Consider the following 21,422-nt stretch of genomic DNA (forward strand, 5'->3'; position numbering starts at 1 on the left):
TATAGACTCCAGCATTTTCCCCACAACAGATGTTAGGCTAACTGGTCTATAATTCCCCAGTTTCCCTCTCCTTTCTTAAAAAGCGGAGTGACATGTGCAATTTTCCAATCTAGCGGGATGGTTCCTGAATCTAGAGAACTTTTTCACCCAGAGGGTGGTTGGAATCTGGAACTCACTGCCTGAAAGGGTTGTGGAGGCAGGAACCCTCACAACATTCAAGAAGCATTTGGATGAGCACTTGAAATGCCATAGCATACAAGGCTACGGACCAAATGCTGGAATATGGGATTAGAGTAGACAGGGCTGATGGCCGGCGCGGACACGATGGGCCGAAGGGCCTCTATCCGTGCTGTATAACTCTATGACTCTATTATAGTTCGGGCATCCGCAATGTGCTCACCTACTTCCTTAAACCCTGGGATGGAAACCATCTGGTCCTGGGGATTTGTCACTTTCTAGTGCTATTATTTTCTTCATTACAGTTGCTTTACTTATATTATGGGTGACTTTAATCTACATATAGAGTGGCCAAACCAAATCAGCAATAATATTGTGGAGGATGAATTCCTGGAGTGTGTACGAGATGGTTTTTTAGACCAGTACGTTGAGTCAACTAGGGATCAGGCTATCCTCGATTGGGTATTGTGCAATGAGAAGGGACTAGTTAATAATCTTGTTGTGTGGGGTCCTTTTAGGGAAGAGTGACCATAACATGATAGAATTCTTCAATGTAACCCCACTATTTAAAAATGAGGGGGAGAAAGAGAAAACAGGGAACTACAGACTGGTTGGCCTAACATCAGTAGTAGGGAAAGTGCTAGAGTCTATTATAAATGATGTGATAACAGGACACTTAGGAAATATCAAAGGGATTAGACAAAGTCAGCATGGATTTATGCAAGTGAAATAGTGTTTGACAAAAAACTGGAGTTTTTTGAGTATGTAACTGGTAGAATAGATAAGAACCAGTGGATGTGGTGTATTTGGATTTTCAGAAGGCGTTTGATATAGTCCCACATAAGAGGTTAGTGTGCAAAATTTAAAGCTCATGGGATTGGGGGTAATATACTGGCATGGATTGACAATTGGTTGACAGGCAGGAAACAGATAATGGGTCTTTTTCAAGTGTAAGTGAGTGTGAGATGCAGTATAACTTGGATAAATGTGAAGTTATCCACTTCAGAAGGAAAAACAGAAAGGCGGAGTATTATTTAAATGGTGATAGATTGGGGAATGTTGATGTACAACGGGACCTGGGCGTCCTTGTACACCAGTCACTGAAAGCAAACATGCAGGTGCAGTTAGGAAGGCAAATAGTATGTTGGGCTTCATTGCAAGAGGAATTGAATACAGGAGTAAAGATGTCTTGCTGCAATTATATAGGGCCTTGATGAGACCACTCCTGGAGTATTGTGTGCAGTTTTGGTCTTACCTAAAAAGGATATACTTGCCATAGAGGAGTGCAACGAAGGTTCACCAGACTGATTCGTGGGATGGCAGGACTGTCGTATGAGGAGAGATTGGGTTGACTAGGCCTGTATACACTAAAGTTTAGAAGAATGAGAGGGGATCTCATTGAAACGTATACAATTCTGACAGCTAGACAGACTGGATGCAGGGAGGATGTTTCCCCTGGCTGGGGGGCTCTAGAACGAGGGGTCACAGTCTCAGGATATGGGGTAGGACATTTAGGACTGAGATGAGGAGAAATTTCTTCACTCAGGGTGGTAAACCTGTGGAATTCTCTACCACGGAAGGCTGTGGAGGCCAAGTCATTGAATATATTTAAGAAGGAGATAGACAGATTTCTAGACACAAAAGGCATCAAGGGGGAAGAGGAGAGAGTGGGAATATGGTATTGATAGAGAATCAGCCGTGATCATATTGAATGGCAAAGCAGGCTTGAAGGGGCGAATGGCATACTTCTGCTCCTATTTTCTATGGCATGGACCTGTTGGGCTGAACGGCCTGTTTTTGTGCTGTACATTGTGTAATTCTATGCTTAACTAGTTTTTGCTTTTTAAGCTAAAAAGACATGTAGGAAATAGTTTGAGTAGCTTTCTGGACAATATTCCCTTTATTGACTGATCAGTTTAGATCGTGAATGTAAAGTAGCATCTTAAAACATTGAGATACTATTGGTGCAAAATATCACCACATCTTTTAGTATTTGTGTGAGGCATGAAAAGATAACTTGCAATCATGAACGAATATCCTTGGGTCTTTTCCATTCAGCCACTAGCTTCAGTAGAAGTTTGGTGGAAATCCTGTTTACATGATAAATGGGACTTCTGCCAAACTTGTGGAGGTGGAGAAGCTCTGAGGAAATTCATCGCCTATGTTTCTATGATGAAACTAAGTAGGAAGGATGTGAAGGCCTTAGAGAGGGTGCAGAAGAGATTTACTACAATGATTCCAAGGATGAGAGACTTCAGTTACGTGGATAGGCTGAAGAAGCTGGGGTTGTTCTCCTTGGAGCAGAGAAGGTTGAGAGGAGATTTGATGGAGGTATTCAAGATTATGAAGGGTCTAGACAGAGTAGAAAGAGAAATTGCTCCCATTGATGGAAGGGCCAAGAACCAGAGGACATAGATTGAAGGTGATTGGCAAAAGAACCAAAGGTGACATGAGGGGAAAAACTTTTTTATACATCAAGTGGTTATGATCTGGAATGCACTGCCTGTGGGGGTGGTGGAGGCAGATTCAATTGTGGCTTTCAAAAGGGAATTGGAGAAGTACTTGAAGGGGGGGGGTGCGAAATTGCAGGGCTATGAGGATAGGGCAGGGTAGTGGCACTCGCTGGATTACTCATGCAGAGAGCCAGCATGGACTTGATGGGCTGAATGGCTTCCTTCCGTGCTGTAACCTTTTCTATAATTCTGTGATTCTAGAATGGTGGATCAAGTATTAAGGTTATGCTGCCCCTGTAAAGGATCTTTTTATTTGGATGGAAACAGAATTTATTGCCCATTCTTAGTTCCCCAGAGAAGATGATGGTTGTTTTACAACTGGGTAGCTTATTAGGCTTCTCCAGAAGGCATCAAGAGTCAACCACATATTCTGGGCCTGGAGTCACATTTAGACCAGACCAGGTAGGGTTGGCAGGTTCCTTGTGCTGACGGACATTAGTGAACCAGACAATTCAGTAGCTCTCGGTCATGCTAGCCCACAAGTTACCAGATTTTATTGAATTCATGGAATTTGAACATCCAACCTCTGGATTGCTACTACACTACCAGAGTAACGAGGCTACTATATCTATCCAAGCAGGATTGGTAGTGTATTGCTGCTGTGGGAGGTTTCTGAGATGGAGGTGTACCCCACTGGATGTAACTTAAGCTTCTAGTTTACAATAGGAAAATTAATTAGTGTATGAAATTGATTCCTGCACTTTTTTGATCGGAACTAATTGTACTATAGCTAATTTTGATCATGTGTGTCCTAGTTATGAGATGCGCATGCAGTTTAATTTATTGAGCTGAGAGAACTGCTTTGACAGTTTGTGAAGGAAGTTACTAGGTGCAGATCTCAGCAATCTGTATTGAAGTTATCAGTTTTTTTACGTTTTCTTGGGAGATTTTTGGTGTTTTAAAAGAAAAAAAATAACATTTTCTTTACTCTTGCACATATAGCAAGTTCAAAAATATTCCAGATTTTCCATATACTTTTTTATGGTTAGATGAAATTTTAAAATTTAAAATCAAGTGGCATATCAAATTGAACACGTGTTAAAAATAAACTTTTGTGTTTTTCAGTGCTTCCAATTAACTTTTTTACTTTGGCATATGTTTTTAATCATGTGGAATTTAGTTTGTGTGCGCATCCGAGTTACATTGTCATTATTAGAAATCCTGGTTTGGATTTATGGGAATTATATAGATAACTTTGTGTAGTATTATGTCTGAATTTTTTAATATCTGTTTTTCTCTCTAAAGGGATTGCTGGCCTATTTATGATAAGAAAATGGCTGCATGCTTTAGAAAAGTGTGCTTTGAGTGGCTAAAGAAAGTTGCAGTAAGTAATTAAACAGAATAATCGAGCTGCAAGAGATGGGGTGTATTATGGTTGAGTCCAGGTTAATGTGATGGTCTGGGGTGGGGGAATGCTGCTGTGCATCAGCTCGATAGACTAGCTGGTCTTTACATGTCCATCATTTTCATATGTTGGTATGCTCTTCTTCCATTTCCTCGAATCAGTTGTCGCCTCCCAAACGTGTGCAGATCTTTCCCACAACTTCATGTTTGAACCTCTCCAATCAGATTTCCGCCCCTGCCACTGAAACGGCCCTTATCAAAGTCACAAATGATGCTCTACCTCACCATTACCTCTCGACCCCTCCACTGCCTATGATTTGCCACGCCTCTTGTCTGACATCGATGAGCAGAAATCTCCTTAATGAAACATTGGAAAGACTGAAGCCATTGTCTTTGGTTCCCGTCACAAACTCTGTTCCCTAGCCACCGATTTCACCTCCTACTCTGGCTACGGTCTGAAGTTGAACCAGACTGTTCACAACTCGGCGTCTTATTTGACCCTGAACTGAGCTTCCGACCCCATATAGTCTCCATCACCAAGACCGCCAACTTCCACCTCTAATATATCGCCCATCTCAGCCCCTGCTGTGAAACACTCCAGACTTGATGACTTCAATCGTTTTCTGTCAGGCCTCCCATCTTCCACCCTTCATAAACTTGTGCTTATCCAAAACTCTGCTGCCCGTATCCCAACTTGCACCAAATCCCGCTCTCCCATTACCCTTTTGCTCGCTGACCTGTATTGGCTCCAGCAGTACTTCAAATGTAAAATTCTCATCCTTGTGTTCAAATCCTTCCTTGGCCTTGCCCCTCCCTATCTCTGTAATCTCCTGCCCTACAACCCTCCGTGAACTCTACGTTCCTCCAATTCTACCTTCTTGTGCAACCCCGATTTCCTTCGCCCCACCATTGGCAGCCATGCCCGCAGCCATCTGGGCCCCAAGCTCTGGAATTCCCCCTCTCCTCCTTTTAAGACACTTCAAACCTACCTCTACGACCAAGCTTTTGGTCACCTGCCCTAATATCTCCTTATGTGGCTTGGTGTTAAATTTTGTCTCATAACGCTCCTGTGAAACACATTGGGATGATTTACTAAATCAAAGGCGCTATATAAATGCAAGTTGTTGTAACTGAAATGGTAACTTCCTGACTGCTTGTGGTTTCTCTCATCACTAGTTTTTTCTAAATAATTTCTCTGAATGGATTTATTTTTGAAACTGTAGAAAATGTGGAATTTTGTATAGTTACAGTTGTATTTGAAACCACGTTTAATCACAGCAGAGCCCCCTAATGTGGTAGACCTCCTGAATCATATTAGCTGTCTTGCCCCAATTTGTACGTTTTTTTTTTAATACATGTTTTCCTATACGTTAAGATACACAATTTGTAACTTTATTTTTTTCATTTGACTAGTATGCTCACCATTCTGACACCATGTCTCACATTTTTAAACTGGCATTTAAAAGAAAAAATATGATGTGGGGGTGGGGAGGGTGTTAGAAGTAAGAGTGGTAAGAATGAACCAGAAATGTCCACAAATACATTTTTTGGCAACTGTGCATGGTGTGCTGCAATTTGCAATAACTTGATCAGCTGAGAATTCTATGAAATGAGCACTGTACAAATTTCTGAAGGTCTGTTCTCGATATGCAAACTATAAATTCACAACTGGGGGAGAGGGACATTATCTGGGACACTGTCCTTTTGCAACAGATACTTTTCATATGCCACTATTTAAGGCTCTGTGAACTGTTCTCAATTCCATTTCCCTCATTAACTCTGGCAAGTTGAGAAGGCTTTTTTTTTAAAAAGCAGCATATGGGATCATTGGATTTATATACAGGCATAGAGTACAAAAGCAAGGAAGTTATGCTGGACCTTTTTATAAATCACTGGTTAGGCCTCAGCTGGAGTATTGTCCAATTCTGGACACCACGCTTTAGGAAGGATGGAGTGCCTTGGGGAGGATGCAGAGGAGATTTATTAGAATGGTGCCAAAGATGTGGGACTTCAGTTACCTGGAGAGACTAGAGAAGCTGGGGTTGTTCTCAGAGCAGGGAAGGTTAAGGGGAGATTTAATAGAGGTGTTCAAAGTCTTTGGGTTTTGATAGTTTCTCCTTATTTACTCTTTCCATTGACAGAAGGGTCAGTAACCAGAGGACACAGATTTAAGGTAATTGGCAGAAGAGCCAGAGGTGAGATGGGAATTTTTTTTTTACGCAGAGTTGTTATGATCTGGAATACACTGCTTGAAAGGGTGCTGGAAGCAGATTTAATAGTTACTTTCAAAGGGGAATTGGATAAATACTTGAAATGGAAAAGTTTGTAGGGCCGTGAGGAAAGGGCAGGGGAATGGGACTATTTGGATAGCTCTTTCTAAGAGCCAGCAGAAGCATGATAGTTCGAATGGCTTCATCATTTTATGATTCTAACTCTAGTTTTGTGCAAGTTCTGTGTAGACACAAATTTCTCCTTTTGTTCACTTTTCACGGTGTAGTTTACTTTTCAGAAGTTCTGTAAAAGTTTTCTTGTGTGCTTTTAGTTACCATTTTTCCCCTTTTTTCTACCATTTTATTTTTTGTTCTCTCCTGAAGACTTTAAAGGAAGGAAGAAGCATTTAGTCATGTTCCAGCCATCATGGTGTGGGGCAGGCTTGATCAACCAACTGGTCTTTTCCTGCTCATCAATTTCGTATGGTTCTCTTTATTAAATTTAATCTGCCATTGTTTTACCCACATGCGTACCCTGTCTAGCTCGTTCTAATTTCTGAACCGAAGCCTCTGATTCCACTGCCCCTCAGTATCATCTGCAAATTTGACCACTTTACATTGAGTTTCTGAATCATTCATATCATTTATATAAATTAGAAACCGTAGTGGTCTCAGCACTGAGCTATGTTCCCACCCCACTCAGTATCTCTCCCCTCTACCTCCCCCCAACCACAACCGGAACGTAATTCCTCTAACAACTACAGATTGTTTTAGCCCGGGGTGCTGCGGCCAATTGTAATGTCCTGACTGCTATCCTGACTGAAATTTGTTAACTCGTTATTGACTGATCCTGGGATCATGTCTATGTAGTTTTGTTGCTGATTGCTTCAAGCAGCTGAGCGAACCACTGGATCGTGAAGGCTTTGCTTGTGTTGGTGCGTGTTTACCACGTTGTTATACTAGTCTGCTGAGGCCTTGGCTCATCTAAAATCTTCAGGGTTGGTCTGTCCTGAGCGTTGGTTGATGCTGCCACTTGGGTTTGAAATGCATGAATGGCAGAAACCATTTCTAGCAGTGATTCTGAGGATTCTTCTCATTCATCTAATGTTTGAAAGATCCATCCTATTAGAAATCATAGAATCTTGCAGCACAGAAGGAGGTCATTCGGCCCATCGTGCCTGTGCTGGCTCTTTTGAAAGGGCAATCCAATTAGTCCCACTCCTCTGCTCTTTCCCCATGCCCCTGCAATTTTTCTTTTTCAAGTGTATATATACAATTCCCTTTTGAAAGTTGCTATTGAATCTGTTTCCGCCACCCTTTCAGACAGTGCGTTCCAGATCATAACAGCTTGTTGCATTCAAAAAAAATTCTCATCACCCCATTGGCTCTTTTAGCAATTATCTTAGATCTGTGTCCTCTGGTTACTGACCCACTTGCTAGCGGAAAAAGTTTCTCATTTATTTGATCAAGACCTGTCATTATTTTGAGCACCACCATTAAATCTCCCCTTAACCTTCTATTGTCAGGAGTATGCAAAATGTATTAGTCCTGGTGGAAAGTGACCTTGAATTCTACTTCTCCAAGCAAGCACTGCCTCATTTCTAGGTCAGGAACAGAATTGGGTTCAGTTAAGGACTGCTCTTGAGAGCTCTTTTTTTAAAAAAAAATGTTTTAAAATAATTCTGATTGGGGAACATTGCTTGCTAGCAGGGCTCAAGGTATTGGGTCTTGTGGATTCATGGAATGTTTTTCAGCTGCAATCACAAAGCTACTCAGTCCTAGACCTTTCTAACTGTCTAATCCTGACCTAGCAAAAGCCTCTGTGGTGTCTAATTTGTCAATCTTTTGACTGCATGGGAGATAACTCAGCTATTGATGCAGACAAATCTCCCACACCTAGTGTGTCTGTGTTCTATTGGGCATGGCGCATGCTACTTGAGCTTTTTTATTTAAAAAAATTGTGCCTGTCCTGGCTTAGTACTCAGATGTCTGTCTTTTGCTAGTCAGGTTCGAAGGATAGTAATGTAGAACAGGAAGAGTAACTGATGAGCATTTCAGTGCTGTTTAAGTAATAGCATCCTTGGTTGTATTTCCCTATAGGAGGATGACTATATGAAATTGAACTGTATTCATAGAATGGGAAAGCCTTTTCCTATGAATATAATATAACATCTTATGAGTTTTTTAGCTTCACTGATTTTTTTTCTTTGTCTTTATCTCTCCTTAAGGATGAAGTGGGAAACAGTTTTCCTCAAGTTGTGGCTTCTTTATTTCTTTCTCCTGGAGGTCCTAAATTTATTAATCTCATGTACCATTTTGCAAAATATGTGCTTACCAACAAGTTTAATGAACAAGCTGAAAGTAAGTGAATTTTTTTGAGCTAAACTTAAAATGGTCTTTGGAGTAACCTCACTTCACTATTAGGACTATTAATTGTAAATTTTCTCTTTGAATGTAGCAGGGAGTGTTCTTTGTAATACACTTGTTTTTATATGTATGTAGGAATGGAATTTAAAATAATATTTCAGTTCAAAAGACAAATCTATTTAGTTCTGATCTACCTGGCCAAGAGAGTGGGCTGTCAATCTTGTCCATTTATTTACTGCACCATAGTTGCTGCAATATGTAAAGTTAATCCAGAATAACTTTTGTTCATAGAATCATAGAAGTTACAACATGGAAACAGGCCCTTCGGCCCAACATGTCCATGTGGCCCAGTTTATACCACTAAGCTAGTCCCAATTGCCTGCACTTGGCCCATATCCCTCTATACCCATCTTACCCATGTAACTGTCCAAATGCTTTTTAAAAGACAAAATTGTACCCGCCTCTACTACTGCCTCTGGCAGCTCGTTCCAGACACTCACCACCCTTTGAGTGAAAAAATTACCCCTCTGGACCCTTTTGTATCTCTCCCCTCTCACCTTAAATCTATGCCCCCTTGTTATAGACTCCCCTACCTTTGGGAAAAGATTTTGACTACCTTATCTATGCCCCTCATTATTTTATAGACTTCTATAAGATCACCCCCTAACCTCCTACTCTCCAGGGAAAAAAGTCCCAGTCTGTCTAACCTCTCCCTATAAGTCAAACCATCAAGTCCCGGTAGCATGCTAGTAAATCTTTTCTGCACTCTTTCTAGTTTAATAATATCCTTTCTATAATGGTGACCAGAACTGTACACAGTATTCCAAGTGTGGCCTCACCAATGCCCTGTACAACTTCAACAAGACACCCCAACTCCTGCATTCAATGTTCTGACGAATGAAACCAAGCATGCCGAATGCCTTCTTCACCACCCTATCCACCTGTGACTCCACTTTCAAGGAGCTATTAACCTGTACTCCTAGATCTCTTTGTTCTATAACTCTCCCCAACGCCCTACCATTAACGGAGTAGGTCCTGTCCCGGTTCGATCTACCAAAATGCATCACCTCACATTTATCTAAATTAAACTCCATCTGCCATTCATCGGCCCACTGGCCCAATTTATCAAGATCCCGTTGCAATCCTAGATAACCACCTTCACTGTCCACAATGCCACCAATCTTGGTGTCATCTGCAAACTTACTAACCATGCCTCCTAAATTCTCATCCAAATCATTAATATGAATAACAAATAACAGCGGACCCAGCACCGATCCCTGAGGCACACCGCTGGACACAGGCATCCAGTTTGAAAAACAACCCTCCACAACCACCCTCTGTCTTCTGTCGTCAATACAATTTTGTATCCAATTGGCTACCTCACCTTGGATCCCGTGAGATTTAACCTTATGTAACAACCTACCATGCGGTACCTTGTCAAAGGCTTTGCTGAAGTCCATGTAGACCACGTCTACTGCACAGCCCTCATCTATCTTCTTGGTTACCCCTTCAAAAAACTCAATCAAATTCGTGAGACATGATTTTCCTCTCTCAAAACCATGCTGACTGTTCCTAATTAGTCCCTGCCTCTCCAAATGCCTGTAGATCCTGTCCCTCAGAATACCCTCTGACAACTTACCCACTACAGATGTCAGGCTCACCGATCTGTAGTTCCCAGGCTTTTCCCTGCCGCCCTTCTTAAACAAAGGCACAACATTTGCTACCCTCCAATCTTCAGGCACCTCACCTGTAGCGGTGGATGATTCAAATATCTCTGCTAGGGGATCCGCAATTTCCTCCCTAACCTCCCATAACGTCCTGGGATACATTTCATCAGGTCCCGGAGATTTATCTACCTTGATGCGCATTAAGACTTCCAGCACCTCCCTCTCTGTAATATGTACACTCCTCAAGACATCACTATTTATTTCCCCAAGTTCCCTAACATCCATGCCTTTCTCAACCGTAAATACCGATGTGAAATATTCATTTAGGATCTCGCCCATCTCTTGTGGTTCCGCACATAGATGACCTTGTTGATCCTTAAGAGGCCCTACTCTCTCCCTCGTTACTCTTTTGCCCTTTATGTATTTGTAGAAGCTCTTTGGATTCTCCTTTGCCTTATCTGCCAAAGCAATCTCATGTCCCCTTTTTGCCCTCCTGATTTCTCTCTTAACTCTACTCTGGCAATCTCTATACTCTTCAAGGGATCCACTTGATCCCAGCTGCCTATGCATGTCATATGCCTCCTTCTTCTTTCTGACTAGGGCCTCAATCTCCCGAGTCATCCAAGGTTCCCTACTTCTACCAGCCTTGCCCATCACTTTATAAGGAATGTGCTTACCCTGAACCCTGGTTAACACACTTTTGAAAGCCTCCCACTTACCAGATGTCCGTTTGCCTGCCAACAGACTCTCCCAATCAACTTCTGAAAGTTCCTGTCTAATACCATGAAAATTGGCCTTTCCCCAATTTAGAATTTTAACTTTTGGGCCAGACCTATCATTCTCCATAGCTATCTTAAAACTAATGGAATTATGATCACTGGTCCCAAAGTGATCCCTCACTAACACTTCTGTCACCTGCCCTTCCTTATTTCCCAAGAGGAGGTCAAGTTTTGCCCCCTCTCTAGTCGGGCCATCCACATACTGAATGAGAAATTCCTCCTGAATACACTCAACAAATTTCTCTCCATCTAAGCCCCTAATGCTATGGCTGTCCCAGTCAATGTTGGGAAAGTTAAAGTCCCCTACTATTACCACCCTATTTTTCTTGCAGCTGTCTGTAATCTCCTTACATATTTGCTCCTCAATTTCCCGTTGACTATTTGGGGGTCTGTAGTACAATCCTATCAAAGTGATCTCTCCCTTCTTATTTTTCAGTTCTACCCATATAGACTCGGTGGGCGAACCCTCGGATATATCCCCTCTCACTACTGCCGTGATGTTCTCCCTAATCAAGAACGCAACTCCCCCTCCTCTCTTACCTCCTGCTCTATCTTTCCTATAGCATCTGTACCCTGGAACATTGAGCTGCCAGTCCTGCCCCTCCCTTAGCCATGTTTCAGTAATAGCTATAACATCCCAGTCCCATGTACCCATCCATGCCCTGAGTTCATCTGCCTTGCCCATCAGACTTCTTGCATTGAAATAAATGCAGTTTAATCTAGACTTCCCTTGGTCTTTGCCCTGCTTTCTCAGACCATCGGTCTGGTCATGTTCTGTACACTCTTCCTTACTGCCTTTTGTTTCTGTCACCACTTTATTTCCCACTGACTTCCTGCATCGGTTCCCATCCCCCTGCCACATTAGTTTAAACCCTCCACAACAGCACTAGCAAACACTCCCCCTAGGACATTGGTTCCAGTCCTGCCCAGATGCAGACCGTCCTCTTTGGGAACAGTGCCTGTCCTCTGCTTGTTATACCTCTTGATTGCATGGCACAGTGGGACATTGTCCTGTATTGTGTGTTGGAGTGCTTAACTGTTAAAATTACTTATCTGAAAAGTAATTTCAAAATTATAACTTGGGTATTTATTTTAACTTCCACCTTGTGTTGCTTAGGTGGTGTTTCTGAATTCTAAACCTTATTGGAGATAGTTTACCTCAGTCCAAACCCACAGCGTTAGACTATTGACCTGATTTTAAGTACATTTTATGAAAATAATATAATTAGCAGTGATAGCAACATTAAAAGTTTGCTTTATACTCTGTACTTTTCATAATTTTTTGTGCTCAAGGTCAGGAATGTGACCCTTTCTATTGACACCATTTGCAGTCTTAACGACTCTTGAATCAGTGAGTCGAGGGACCTTTTCTCTGCATCCGAAGTAACTAAATTGTGGCCTCCAAAGAGTACTTGGCTATTCTGATCCTTGAAGGAGAGAGACCATTTGTTTTTGAGTTTATGGACTGTGTATATTGTGTACTTGTGCTTGCAAGGAGCTTAGGATGAAACGATAGGCTTTATTTATGTGTGATAGGACCGGAACAGAAACTTTCATCTGGTCAGTCTAGACTGGATTTGAATATAGATCAGAGGTATTTTTTTTAAAAACTGTTTGCCCTAATTGTTAATTTTAAAAAGCTCTTAAGATTTTTCTTTTGTCTGTATGGGACTGAATAGTTTTACTTCTATTTTACCTACCACATTGTTTGAATGCTATGCTTATCTGTACAGAATGTGGAGGTTGGGTGAGAACTGTATCTCAGCACAAGTTCGGTACTGAGGTATAGAGAAAAGGATGTCCATTGGTTCAATCCCCATTTTCTCCTCTTCTCTCTTTCCCTGTTCTCCCTTTTTCTTCCCTCCTTTCCTGTAGCTACAGACTCCTGCTTGGTGCAGTTGCACAATTATGCTGACGGATGTTGGGCACCTTGCCTATTCACCTATGCCAGTGAGAGATTTCATCATGAAATCTATTAAAAGTCCAATCTGTCATCATCTGATAAACTTCCCAGAAGGACTGGCAGTCAGAAGCCAAGAGCCTGACTGGATTTCTTTACCTTTGGGCTAGGGAAAGGAGAGCACTGAGGTCAATTATAGTGCTTCTGCTGTTCCGACGTGGATCAAACTGGTTACATTTTGGATGGTATGTTCAGTACAACATCATGCACTGCATTTATCCACTTAGTAATTGGGTGAATTCGTACAAGCTTTTACAAGCAGGGTGTCCAACTTTTTTTTTGATGCAAGTTGAGACATTGAAAAAAAAATTAGCCTTGGGTGTTGCACCATTCCTGGCTGAGTGGGTGTGATCTTCCCCCAGATCTGAGTGCAGTTGAGTAGTTCTGCCTTGAGGTACCTAAGCAGTATGGAGCACCGTGCCCAATTTGTCCTCTTTAACGTCCTGTGGCAAGATACTTGGACTCTGATTCCCTGACACAACTGAGAACATGAGTTTGTTCAGAGGATCATTGACGTAAACTCGTGTTTCCTAATCCGTGGCACACCGCTCACTGCTTTTGATGCAGTGTATTTTTTTCCCACAAACGTATTGGGCAGAATCTTGCCGATAAAATAACTGCATGTTAACGACGCACGGCGTTATTGATGCACAAATTAGCCAGCAAGTTCAGGGCATTGAGAGATTCGCCGTGAGTTGCCAATCTCCAAAACTTGCTGGTCGACTTGGGCTGCACCGCCGTTTGTTTTGCACAGACGGTGTCTCGCCCTTGGACTCCCCGTTATTTTTAAGGAGGTGTTGGATTTGTACATTAATTCATAGAATCATAGAAGTTTACAACATGGAAACAGGCCCTTCGGCCCAACATGTCCATGTGGCCCAGTTTATACCACTAAGCTACTCCCAATTGCCTGCACTTGGCCCATATCCCTCTATACCCATCTTACCCATGTAACTGTCCAAATGCTTTTTAAAAGACAAAATTGTACCCGCCTCTCCTACTGCCTCTGGCAGCTCGTTCCAGACACTCACCACCCTTTGAGTGAAAAAATTGCCTCTCTGGACCCTTTTGTATCTCTCCCCTCTCACCTTAAATCTATGCCCCCTCGTTATAGACTCCCCTACCTTTGGGAAAAGATTTTGACTATCTACCTTATCTATGCCCCTCATTATTTTATAGACGTGTATAAGATCACCCCCTAACCTCCTACTCTCCAGGGGAAAAAAGTCTCAGTCTATCCAACCTCTCCCTATAAGTCAAACCATCAAGTCCCAGTAGCATCCTAGTAAATCTTTTCTGCACTCTTTCTAGTTTAATAATATCCTTTCTATAATAGGGTGACCAGAACTGTACACAGTATTCCAAATGTGGCCGTACTAATGTCTTGTACAACTTCAACAAGACATCCCAACTCCTGTATTCAATGTTCTGACCAATGAAACCAAGCATGCCGAATGCCGCCTTCACCACCCTATCCACCTGTGACTCCACTTTCAAGGAGCTATGAACCTGTACTCCTAGATCTCTTTGTTCTCTAACTCTCCCCAACGGCCTACCATTAACGGAGTAGGTCCTGGCCCGGTTCGATCTACCAAAATGCATCACCTCACATTTATCTAAATTAAACTCCATCTGCCATTCATCGGCCCACTGGCCCAATTTATCAAGATCCCGTTGCAATCCTAGATAACCTTCTTCACTGTCCACAATGCCACCAATCTTGGTGTCATCTGCAAACTTACTAACCATTCCTCCTAAATTCTCATCCAAATCATTAATATAAATAACAAATAACAGCGGACCCAGCACCGATCCCTGAGGCACACCGCTGGTCACAGGCCTCCAGTTTGAAAAACAACCCTCTACAACCACCCTCTGTCTTCTGTCGTCAATCCAATTTTGTATCCAATTGGCTACCTCACCTTGGATCCCATGAGATTTAACCTTATGTAACAACCTACCATGCGGTACCTTGTCAAATGCTTTGCTGAAGTCCATGTAGACCACGTCTACTGCACAGCCCTCATCTATCTTCTTGGTTACCCCTTCAAAAAACTCAATCAAATTCGTGAGACATGATTTTCCTCTCACAAAACCATGCTGACTGTTCCTAATTAGTCCCTGCCTCTCCAAATGCCTGTAGATCCTGTCCCTCAGAATACCCTCTAACAACTTACCCACTACAGATGTCAGGCTCACTGGTCTGTAGTTCCCAGGCTTTTCCCTGCCGCCCTTCTTAAACAAAGGCACAACATTTGCTACCCTCCAATCTTCAGGCACCTCACCTGTAGCGGTGGATGATTCAAATATCTCTGCTAGGGGACCCGCAATTTCCTCCCTAACCTCCCATAACGTCCTGGGATACATTTCATCAGGTCCCGGAGATAATTGCCCATTAAACTCGCTGCAGAAAGTTAGGGCTGGTGATTAAGAGCATAAGTACTCTTTTAATAATTGGCATTGCATTAACAATCAACCTCACTGGCCCAGATAGGGAACAGTTTAAACTGGTCAATCTCATTCCTGCAGTTAGTCAATTCTTCTTGGAGATTTTAAATCTTTAAATTTATTAGTTTTCCTTTGGTTTTTTTTTCTCTTGCCTCGCTCTCTCTCAACCCAATCTTTCTGCACCTGAAGTGAATCCTTCTCCATTATTTCTTTCTTTCTCAATCTTTAAATCTCATTGGTTAAGGAGATACACTGGTCCTGCTGTTTCTCTCGTCACTGTTACCGGCTTCGACTTCTCTCAAATTACAACGCAAAAAATTTTCGAGCTGAAAAGTGCAGGAAAAAGTCTAACTAACGGCGTACACCGCGCAATGCCCTGCTCTAGCAAGACTTGACCCAATGTATTCTGCTATGTGTTGTCACCGGAGGACACCAGTGAACTGTGTATATCTGGTGGCAAAAAATTGCTTCATTGATTAATTCTGGCCCAGTTTAAAAAAAACAGTTTAACATCACTTTATTCTACACCTTGGAACTCCTTACCTGATAACTACATCAGGAGGTTGAAGATATCAATCAGTGGACAACTGTTTGTTCAAAGTGTATGTTTAAAAAAAAATTAACTGCACAATTAGTTTTGTTGTGCAGAACTGCTTTCAGTATGGGCCTTTTCAAGTGGTGACCTTTTTGGGCTGTTTTGTTCAAGTGCTTAGAACTGTTATCTTTTTTCCCTGTTTGGGAACTATTACTAAAACTTGTAACATGACCAATCTTCACTGCTGCAGATTAAGGTGTGATGGCAAGTAACTTTTGAGTGTTCTGAAATAAAACTTAATTCTGTAAAAGAGCTGCAGAGCAACTTGTGCTTTTTTGCAGTGTTTGGAAGTGCTTTGTTAGTGTTTGGGTTGCATGCTAGTTTCAGGAAAAAGGTTGCCCTAATTCTCCTAAAGTTTTTTTGGATTGCTAATGCTAGTTACTTTTGTTTTACAAGCAATAGTATTGGTTAAGAGTGCTGATGGGGAAGATTTAGGTGGGTATGCTTTTACGGTAGGGTGGGAAGTAATTGTGGGGAATTTGCTCAAAATGTGAGTCTTGAGCTGAAGTGTTGTGAAATGAGATGGAGGACAAGATTTTAGTATATTATGATTTTTGACACCTTTTTGTAAGGTTTATTCACTACTAGAGTTATAACAGGAAATGAGATGGAGGGGTGAGAGCATTACTATACATGGTAATAGATTTCAAGTCTTGAGCTCAATTTATCATGGGTTTCTGGGGATAGTGATCACTGGAGAAAATGAATGATTGTGAATTAGAGACAATCTCTTGTGATTGAACATTAAACTAGGGAGGAAGAAAGGCCAGATGTTCAAAACAATACTGTAATGAGGTGATGTAACCTTCAAGATAAATAATAAAGTCTTGCTGATTAGGGATTTTATCTTGGGTTTTCAGATAGCAGGATATGCAGAAGTTAGAAATTATTATAACGATTGGTAGGTTGCCTCACTGGTGTCCGGGTCAAGGATGTCACTGGCTGCAGAACATTCTGGAGGGGGAGGATGAACAGTCAGAGGTTGTGGTCCATATCGGTACCAACGACATAGGTAGAAAGAGGGATGAGGTCCTGTCGGCAGATTTTAAGGAGTTAGGAAAGAGATTAACAAGCAGAACCTCAAAAGTAGTAATCTTCGGATTACTCCCGGTGCCACGGGTTAGTGAGCATAGAAATAGGAGAATAGAGCAGATGAATGCGTGGCTGGACAGATGGTACAGGAGGGAGGGCTTTAGATTCCTGTGGCATTGGGACCAGTTCTGGGGAGGTGGGACCTGTACAGGCTAGAAGGGTTGCACCTCAACAAAGCTGTGACCAATGTCCTCTGCGGGGAGGTTCGCTCGTGCTGTGTGTGGGGGGGAGGGTTAAATTAATTTGGCAGGGGGATGGGCACCAGGGCATTGGAAAGGAGAACGAGGTGCACAAAGGATTGGAAGAGAAAGATAGCACTAGAGCAAGAAATAGGTGGGACCAGTCTGAGCGAGTACAAGAAAGTCTAAGAGGTTTACAGTGCATGTGTGTAAATGTACAAATCATGTTAAATAGGTTGCAGAGCTGCTGGTGCAATTAGCCACATGGGAATATGATGTGGCAATAAATGAGCCCTGGCTCAAAAAAGGGCAAGATTGGGTACTAAATATCCCTGGATACAAGGTGTTCAGGAAAGATAGGGAAGAAAGGAGGGGGAGTGGCAGTATTGATTAAGGAGAATATTGCAGTACTGGAGAGAGAATGACCTGGAGGGGACAAGGACAGAATCTATTTATTTTTCTTAACTCTAACTAGAGGTGCCATTACACTACTGGGTGTATTCTATGGGCCACCAACTAGTGGGAAGGACATAGAGGAGCAAATTTATAGGGAAATTAGAGAGGTGCCAAAGCCATAGAGTTGTGATAGCGGGGGACTTCAACTATCCTAATAGACTGAGATAATACTAATATAAGGGGCAAGAGGGGGAGGAATTTTTTGAAGTGTTCAGAACTTCCTTGACCAGTATGTTTCCGGCCCAACGAGGAAGGAGGCATTGCTGGACCTGGTTCTGGGAAATGAGGCGGTCCAAGTGGAGCAAGTGTCAGTGGGGGAACATTTAGGGAACAGCAATCATAGTATCATAAGGTTTAGAATAGCTATGGAAAAAGACATGGACCACTCTCTAAAGTAGAAATACTCAATTGGAGGAGGGCCAATTTCAGTGGGATGAGAACTGATCTGGCCCGGGTAAATTGGAATCAGATTGGCAGGTAAAACTGTAATTGAACAATAGGTGGCCTTTAAGGAGGAGATTGTTCAGGTACTGTCTAGGTGCATTCCCACGAGAGAGCAAGGTAGGGCAATTAAAGCCAGATCTCCCTGGTTGACTAGATAGAGTAAGATGAAGCAGAAAAAAGGAGCATATGACGGATCTCTGGTTGATAACAGAAGTGAGAACCAGGCTGAATATAGACAGATAAGAGGGGAAGTGAAAAAGGAAATAAGACTGGCAAAGAGAGAGAGTGTGAGACTAGACTGGTGGCAAAAATTAAAAGGGAATCCAAAAGTCTTCTATAGGCATGTAAACGGGTAGTAAGAGGAGGGGTGGGGCCGATCATGGACCAAAAAGGAGATCTATTCATGGAATAGAGGGTATGGCCGAGGTGCTAAATGAGTACTTTTACATCTGTCTTAATCAAGGAAGATGCTGCCAGTCTCAGTAAAGGAAGATGCAGTTGAGATACTGGATGGGCTAATAATTGATTTTAAAAAAGGAGGTACTAGAAAGGCCAGCTGAGGGAAGTAAGGGTGGAAATTGCGACGGTACTGGCCATAATCTTCCAAACATCGTAGATGTTGGGGTGGTGCCAGAGGACTGGAGAATTGCAAATGTTACACCCTTGTTCCAAAAAGGGTATAAGGATAAACCCAGCAACTACTGGCCAGTCAGTTTAACCTTGGTGGTGGGGAACTTTTAGAAACAATAATCCGGGACAGAATTAAGTCACTTGGACGAGTGTGGATTGATTAGGGAAAGCCAGCACGGATTTGTTAAAGGCAAATTGTGTTTAACTATCCTGATAAGAGTTTTTTGATGAGGTAACAGAGGGTTAATGAGGGCAATGTGGTTGATATGTATATGGACTTTCAAAAGGCGTTTGATAAAGTGCCGCATAATAGATTTGACATCAAGACTGAAGCCCATGGAATAAAGGGGGCAGTAGCAGCATGGATACTGGCTAATTTGGCTAAGTAACAGGAAGCAGAGAGTTAGTGATGAACGGTTGTTTTTCAGATTGGAGGGACGTGTACAGTAGTGATCCCCAGGGGTTGGTTCTAGGACCACTGCTTTTCTTGATCTGTTGTAAACAATTTTACAACACCAAGTTATAGTCCAACAATTTTATTTTAAAATTCACAAGCTTTCGGAGGCTTCCTCCTTCCTCGGGTGAATGTCAAGAAATCCTCGACCCTCTCGCATTTATAAATCACAGAACAATACCTGGTGATTACAGATAGTCTTTTCAACTGCACGTTGCCAAGGCAACCGAAGTGTTCAGACAGATAGGTGTTACCTACAGGGCCACCGAATATACAAACGGCCAGAACAAAAAAAAACGGAGAGAGAGAGAGGCAGAAACATAGAAACATCCGGAAGGAAAAGACAGCAATTGACCCGTTATATTAAAAACAGTTAACTTTTGTTCGCTGGTGGGGTTACGTGTAGCGTGACATGAACCCAAGATCCCGGTTGAGGCCGTCCTCATGGGTGCGGAACTTGGCTATCAATTTCTGCTCGGCGATTTTGCGTTGTCGTGTGTCTCGAAGGCCGCCTTGGAGTACGCTTACCCGAAGGCCGGTGGCTGAATGTCCTTGACTGCTGAAGTGTTCCCCGACTGGGAGGGAACCCTCCTGTCTGGCAATTGTTGCGCGGTGTTCGTTCATCCGTTGTCGCAGCGTCTGCATGGTCTCGCCAATGTACCATGCTTTGGGGCATCCTTTCCTGCAACGTATGAGGTAGACAACGTTGGCCGAGTCACAGGAGTATGAACCATGCACCTGGTGGGTGGTGTCCTCTCGTGTGATGGTGGTATCTGTGTCGATGATCTGGCATGTCTTGCAGAGGTTATGTGGTGTCGTGGACGCTGTTCTCCTGAAAGCTGGGTAATTTGCTGCTAACGATGGTCTGTTTGAGGTTGGGTGGCTGTTTAAAGGCGAGTAGTGGAGGTGTGGGGATGGCCATAGCGAGGTGTTCGTCGTTATTGATGACCTGTTGAAGGCTGCGGAGAACATGGCATAGTTTCTCCGCTCCGGGGAAGTACTGGACGACGAAGGGTACTCTGATGGTTGCGTCCCGTGTTAGTCTTCTGAGGAGGTCTATGCGATTTTTCGCTGTGGCCCGTCGGAACTGTCGATCGATGAGTCGAGCGTCATATCCCGTTCTTACTAGGGCGTCTTTCAGCGTCTGTAGGTGTCCATCGCGTTCCTCCTCGTCTGAGCAGACCCTGTGCATTCGCAGGGCCTGTCCATAGGGGATGGCCTCTTTGACGTGGTTAGGGTGGAAGCTGGAAAAGTGGAGCATCGTGAGGTTGTCCGTGGGCTTGCGGTAGAGTGAGGTGCTGAGGTGCCCGTCTTTGATGGAGATTCGTGTGTCCAAGAAACAAACTGATTCTGAGGAGTAGTCCATGGTGAGCTTGATGGTGGGATGGAACTTGTTGATGTTATCGTGTAGTCTCTTTAGTGATTCCTCGCCGTGGGTCCATAGAAAGAAAATGTCGTCGATGTATCTGGTGTATAGCGTTGGTTGGAGGTCCTGTGCGGTGAAGAAGTCCTGCTCGAACTTGTGCATGAAAATGTTGGCGTATTGGGATGCGAATTTGGTCCCCATGGCAGTTCCGTGTGTTTGGGTAAAGAACTGGTTATCGAAGGTGAAGACATTGCGATCCAGGATGAAGCGGATGAGTTGTAGGATGGCGTCTGGAGATTGGCTGTTGTTGGTGTTGAGTATTGATGCTGTCGCAGCGATGCCGTCATCATGGGGGATACTGGTGTAGAGTGCCGAGACGTCCATCGTGGTGAGACGTGTTCCTGGTTCAACTGGTCCGTGGGTACTGAGTTTTTGTAGGAAGTCTGTAGTGTCACGACAGAAGCTGGGGGTTCCCTGTACGATGGGTTTCAGGATGCCCTCAATGTATCCAGAGAGGTTCTCACGCAGGGTTCCGTTGCCTGATACGATAGGACATCCGGGTGTGTTAGCTTTGTGTATCTTTGGGAGGCAGTAGAAGTCTCCCACGCGGGGAGAACGTGGGATGAGAGCGCGTCGGATGCTTTGAAGTTCTGGATCGAAGGTCTTGATCAGTTGTTGAGCTGGTGGGTGTGTTCTTTGGTCGGATCTGCGGGTAACCGTCTGTAGTGTTCCTGGTTGTCC

The 21,422-nt window shown here is 43.1% G+C and overlaps 1 protein-coding gene and 1 long non-coding RNA gene across 5 annotated transcripts in view; one reads left to right on the forward strand and one right to left on the reverse strand.

The window, feature by feature from the left end:
* haus6 (HAUS augmin-like complex, subunit 6) overlaps positions 1-21,422 on the forward strand; it is a 114,818-nt gene that overhangs the window by 21,511 nt on the left and 71,885 nt on the right. For all 4 annotated transcript variants that reach the window (XM_067983456.1, XM_067983454.1, XM_067983453.1 and 1 more), the window contains 2 exons: positions 3,936-4,014; positions 8,473-8,605. In XM_067983456.1, coding sequence (XP_067839557.1) covers positions 3,936-4,014; positions 8,473-8,605 — 212 coding nt within the window. The remainder of the gene's footprint in view (positions 1-3,935; positions 4,015-8,472; positions 8,606-21,422) is intronic.
* LOC137321180 (uncharacterized) overlaps positions 1-21,422 on the reverse strand; it is a 64,750-nt gene that overhangs the window by 11,861 nt on the left and 31,467 nt on the right. The window lies entirely within an intron of this gene.

This window comes from Heptranchias perlo, chromosome 4, assembly GCF_035084215.1.
Source record: "Heptranchias perlo isolate sHepPer1 chromosome 4, sHepPer1.hap1, whole genome shotgun sequence".
Taxonomy (NCBI): domain Eukaryota; kingdom Metazoa; phylum Chordata; class Chondrichthyes; order Hexanchiformes; family Hexanchidae; genus Heptranchias; species Heptranchias perlo.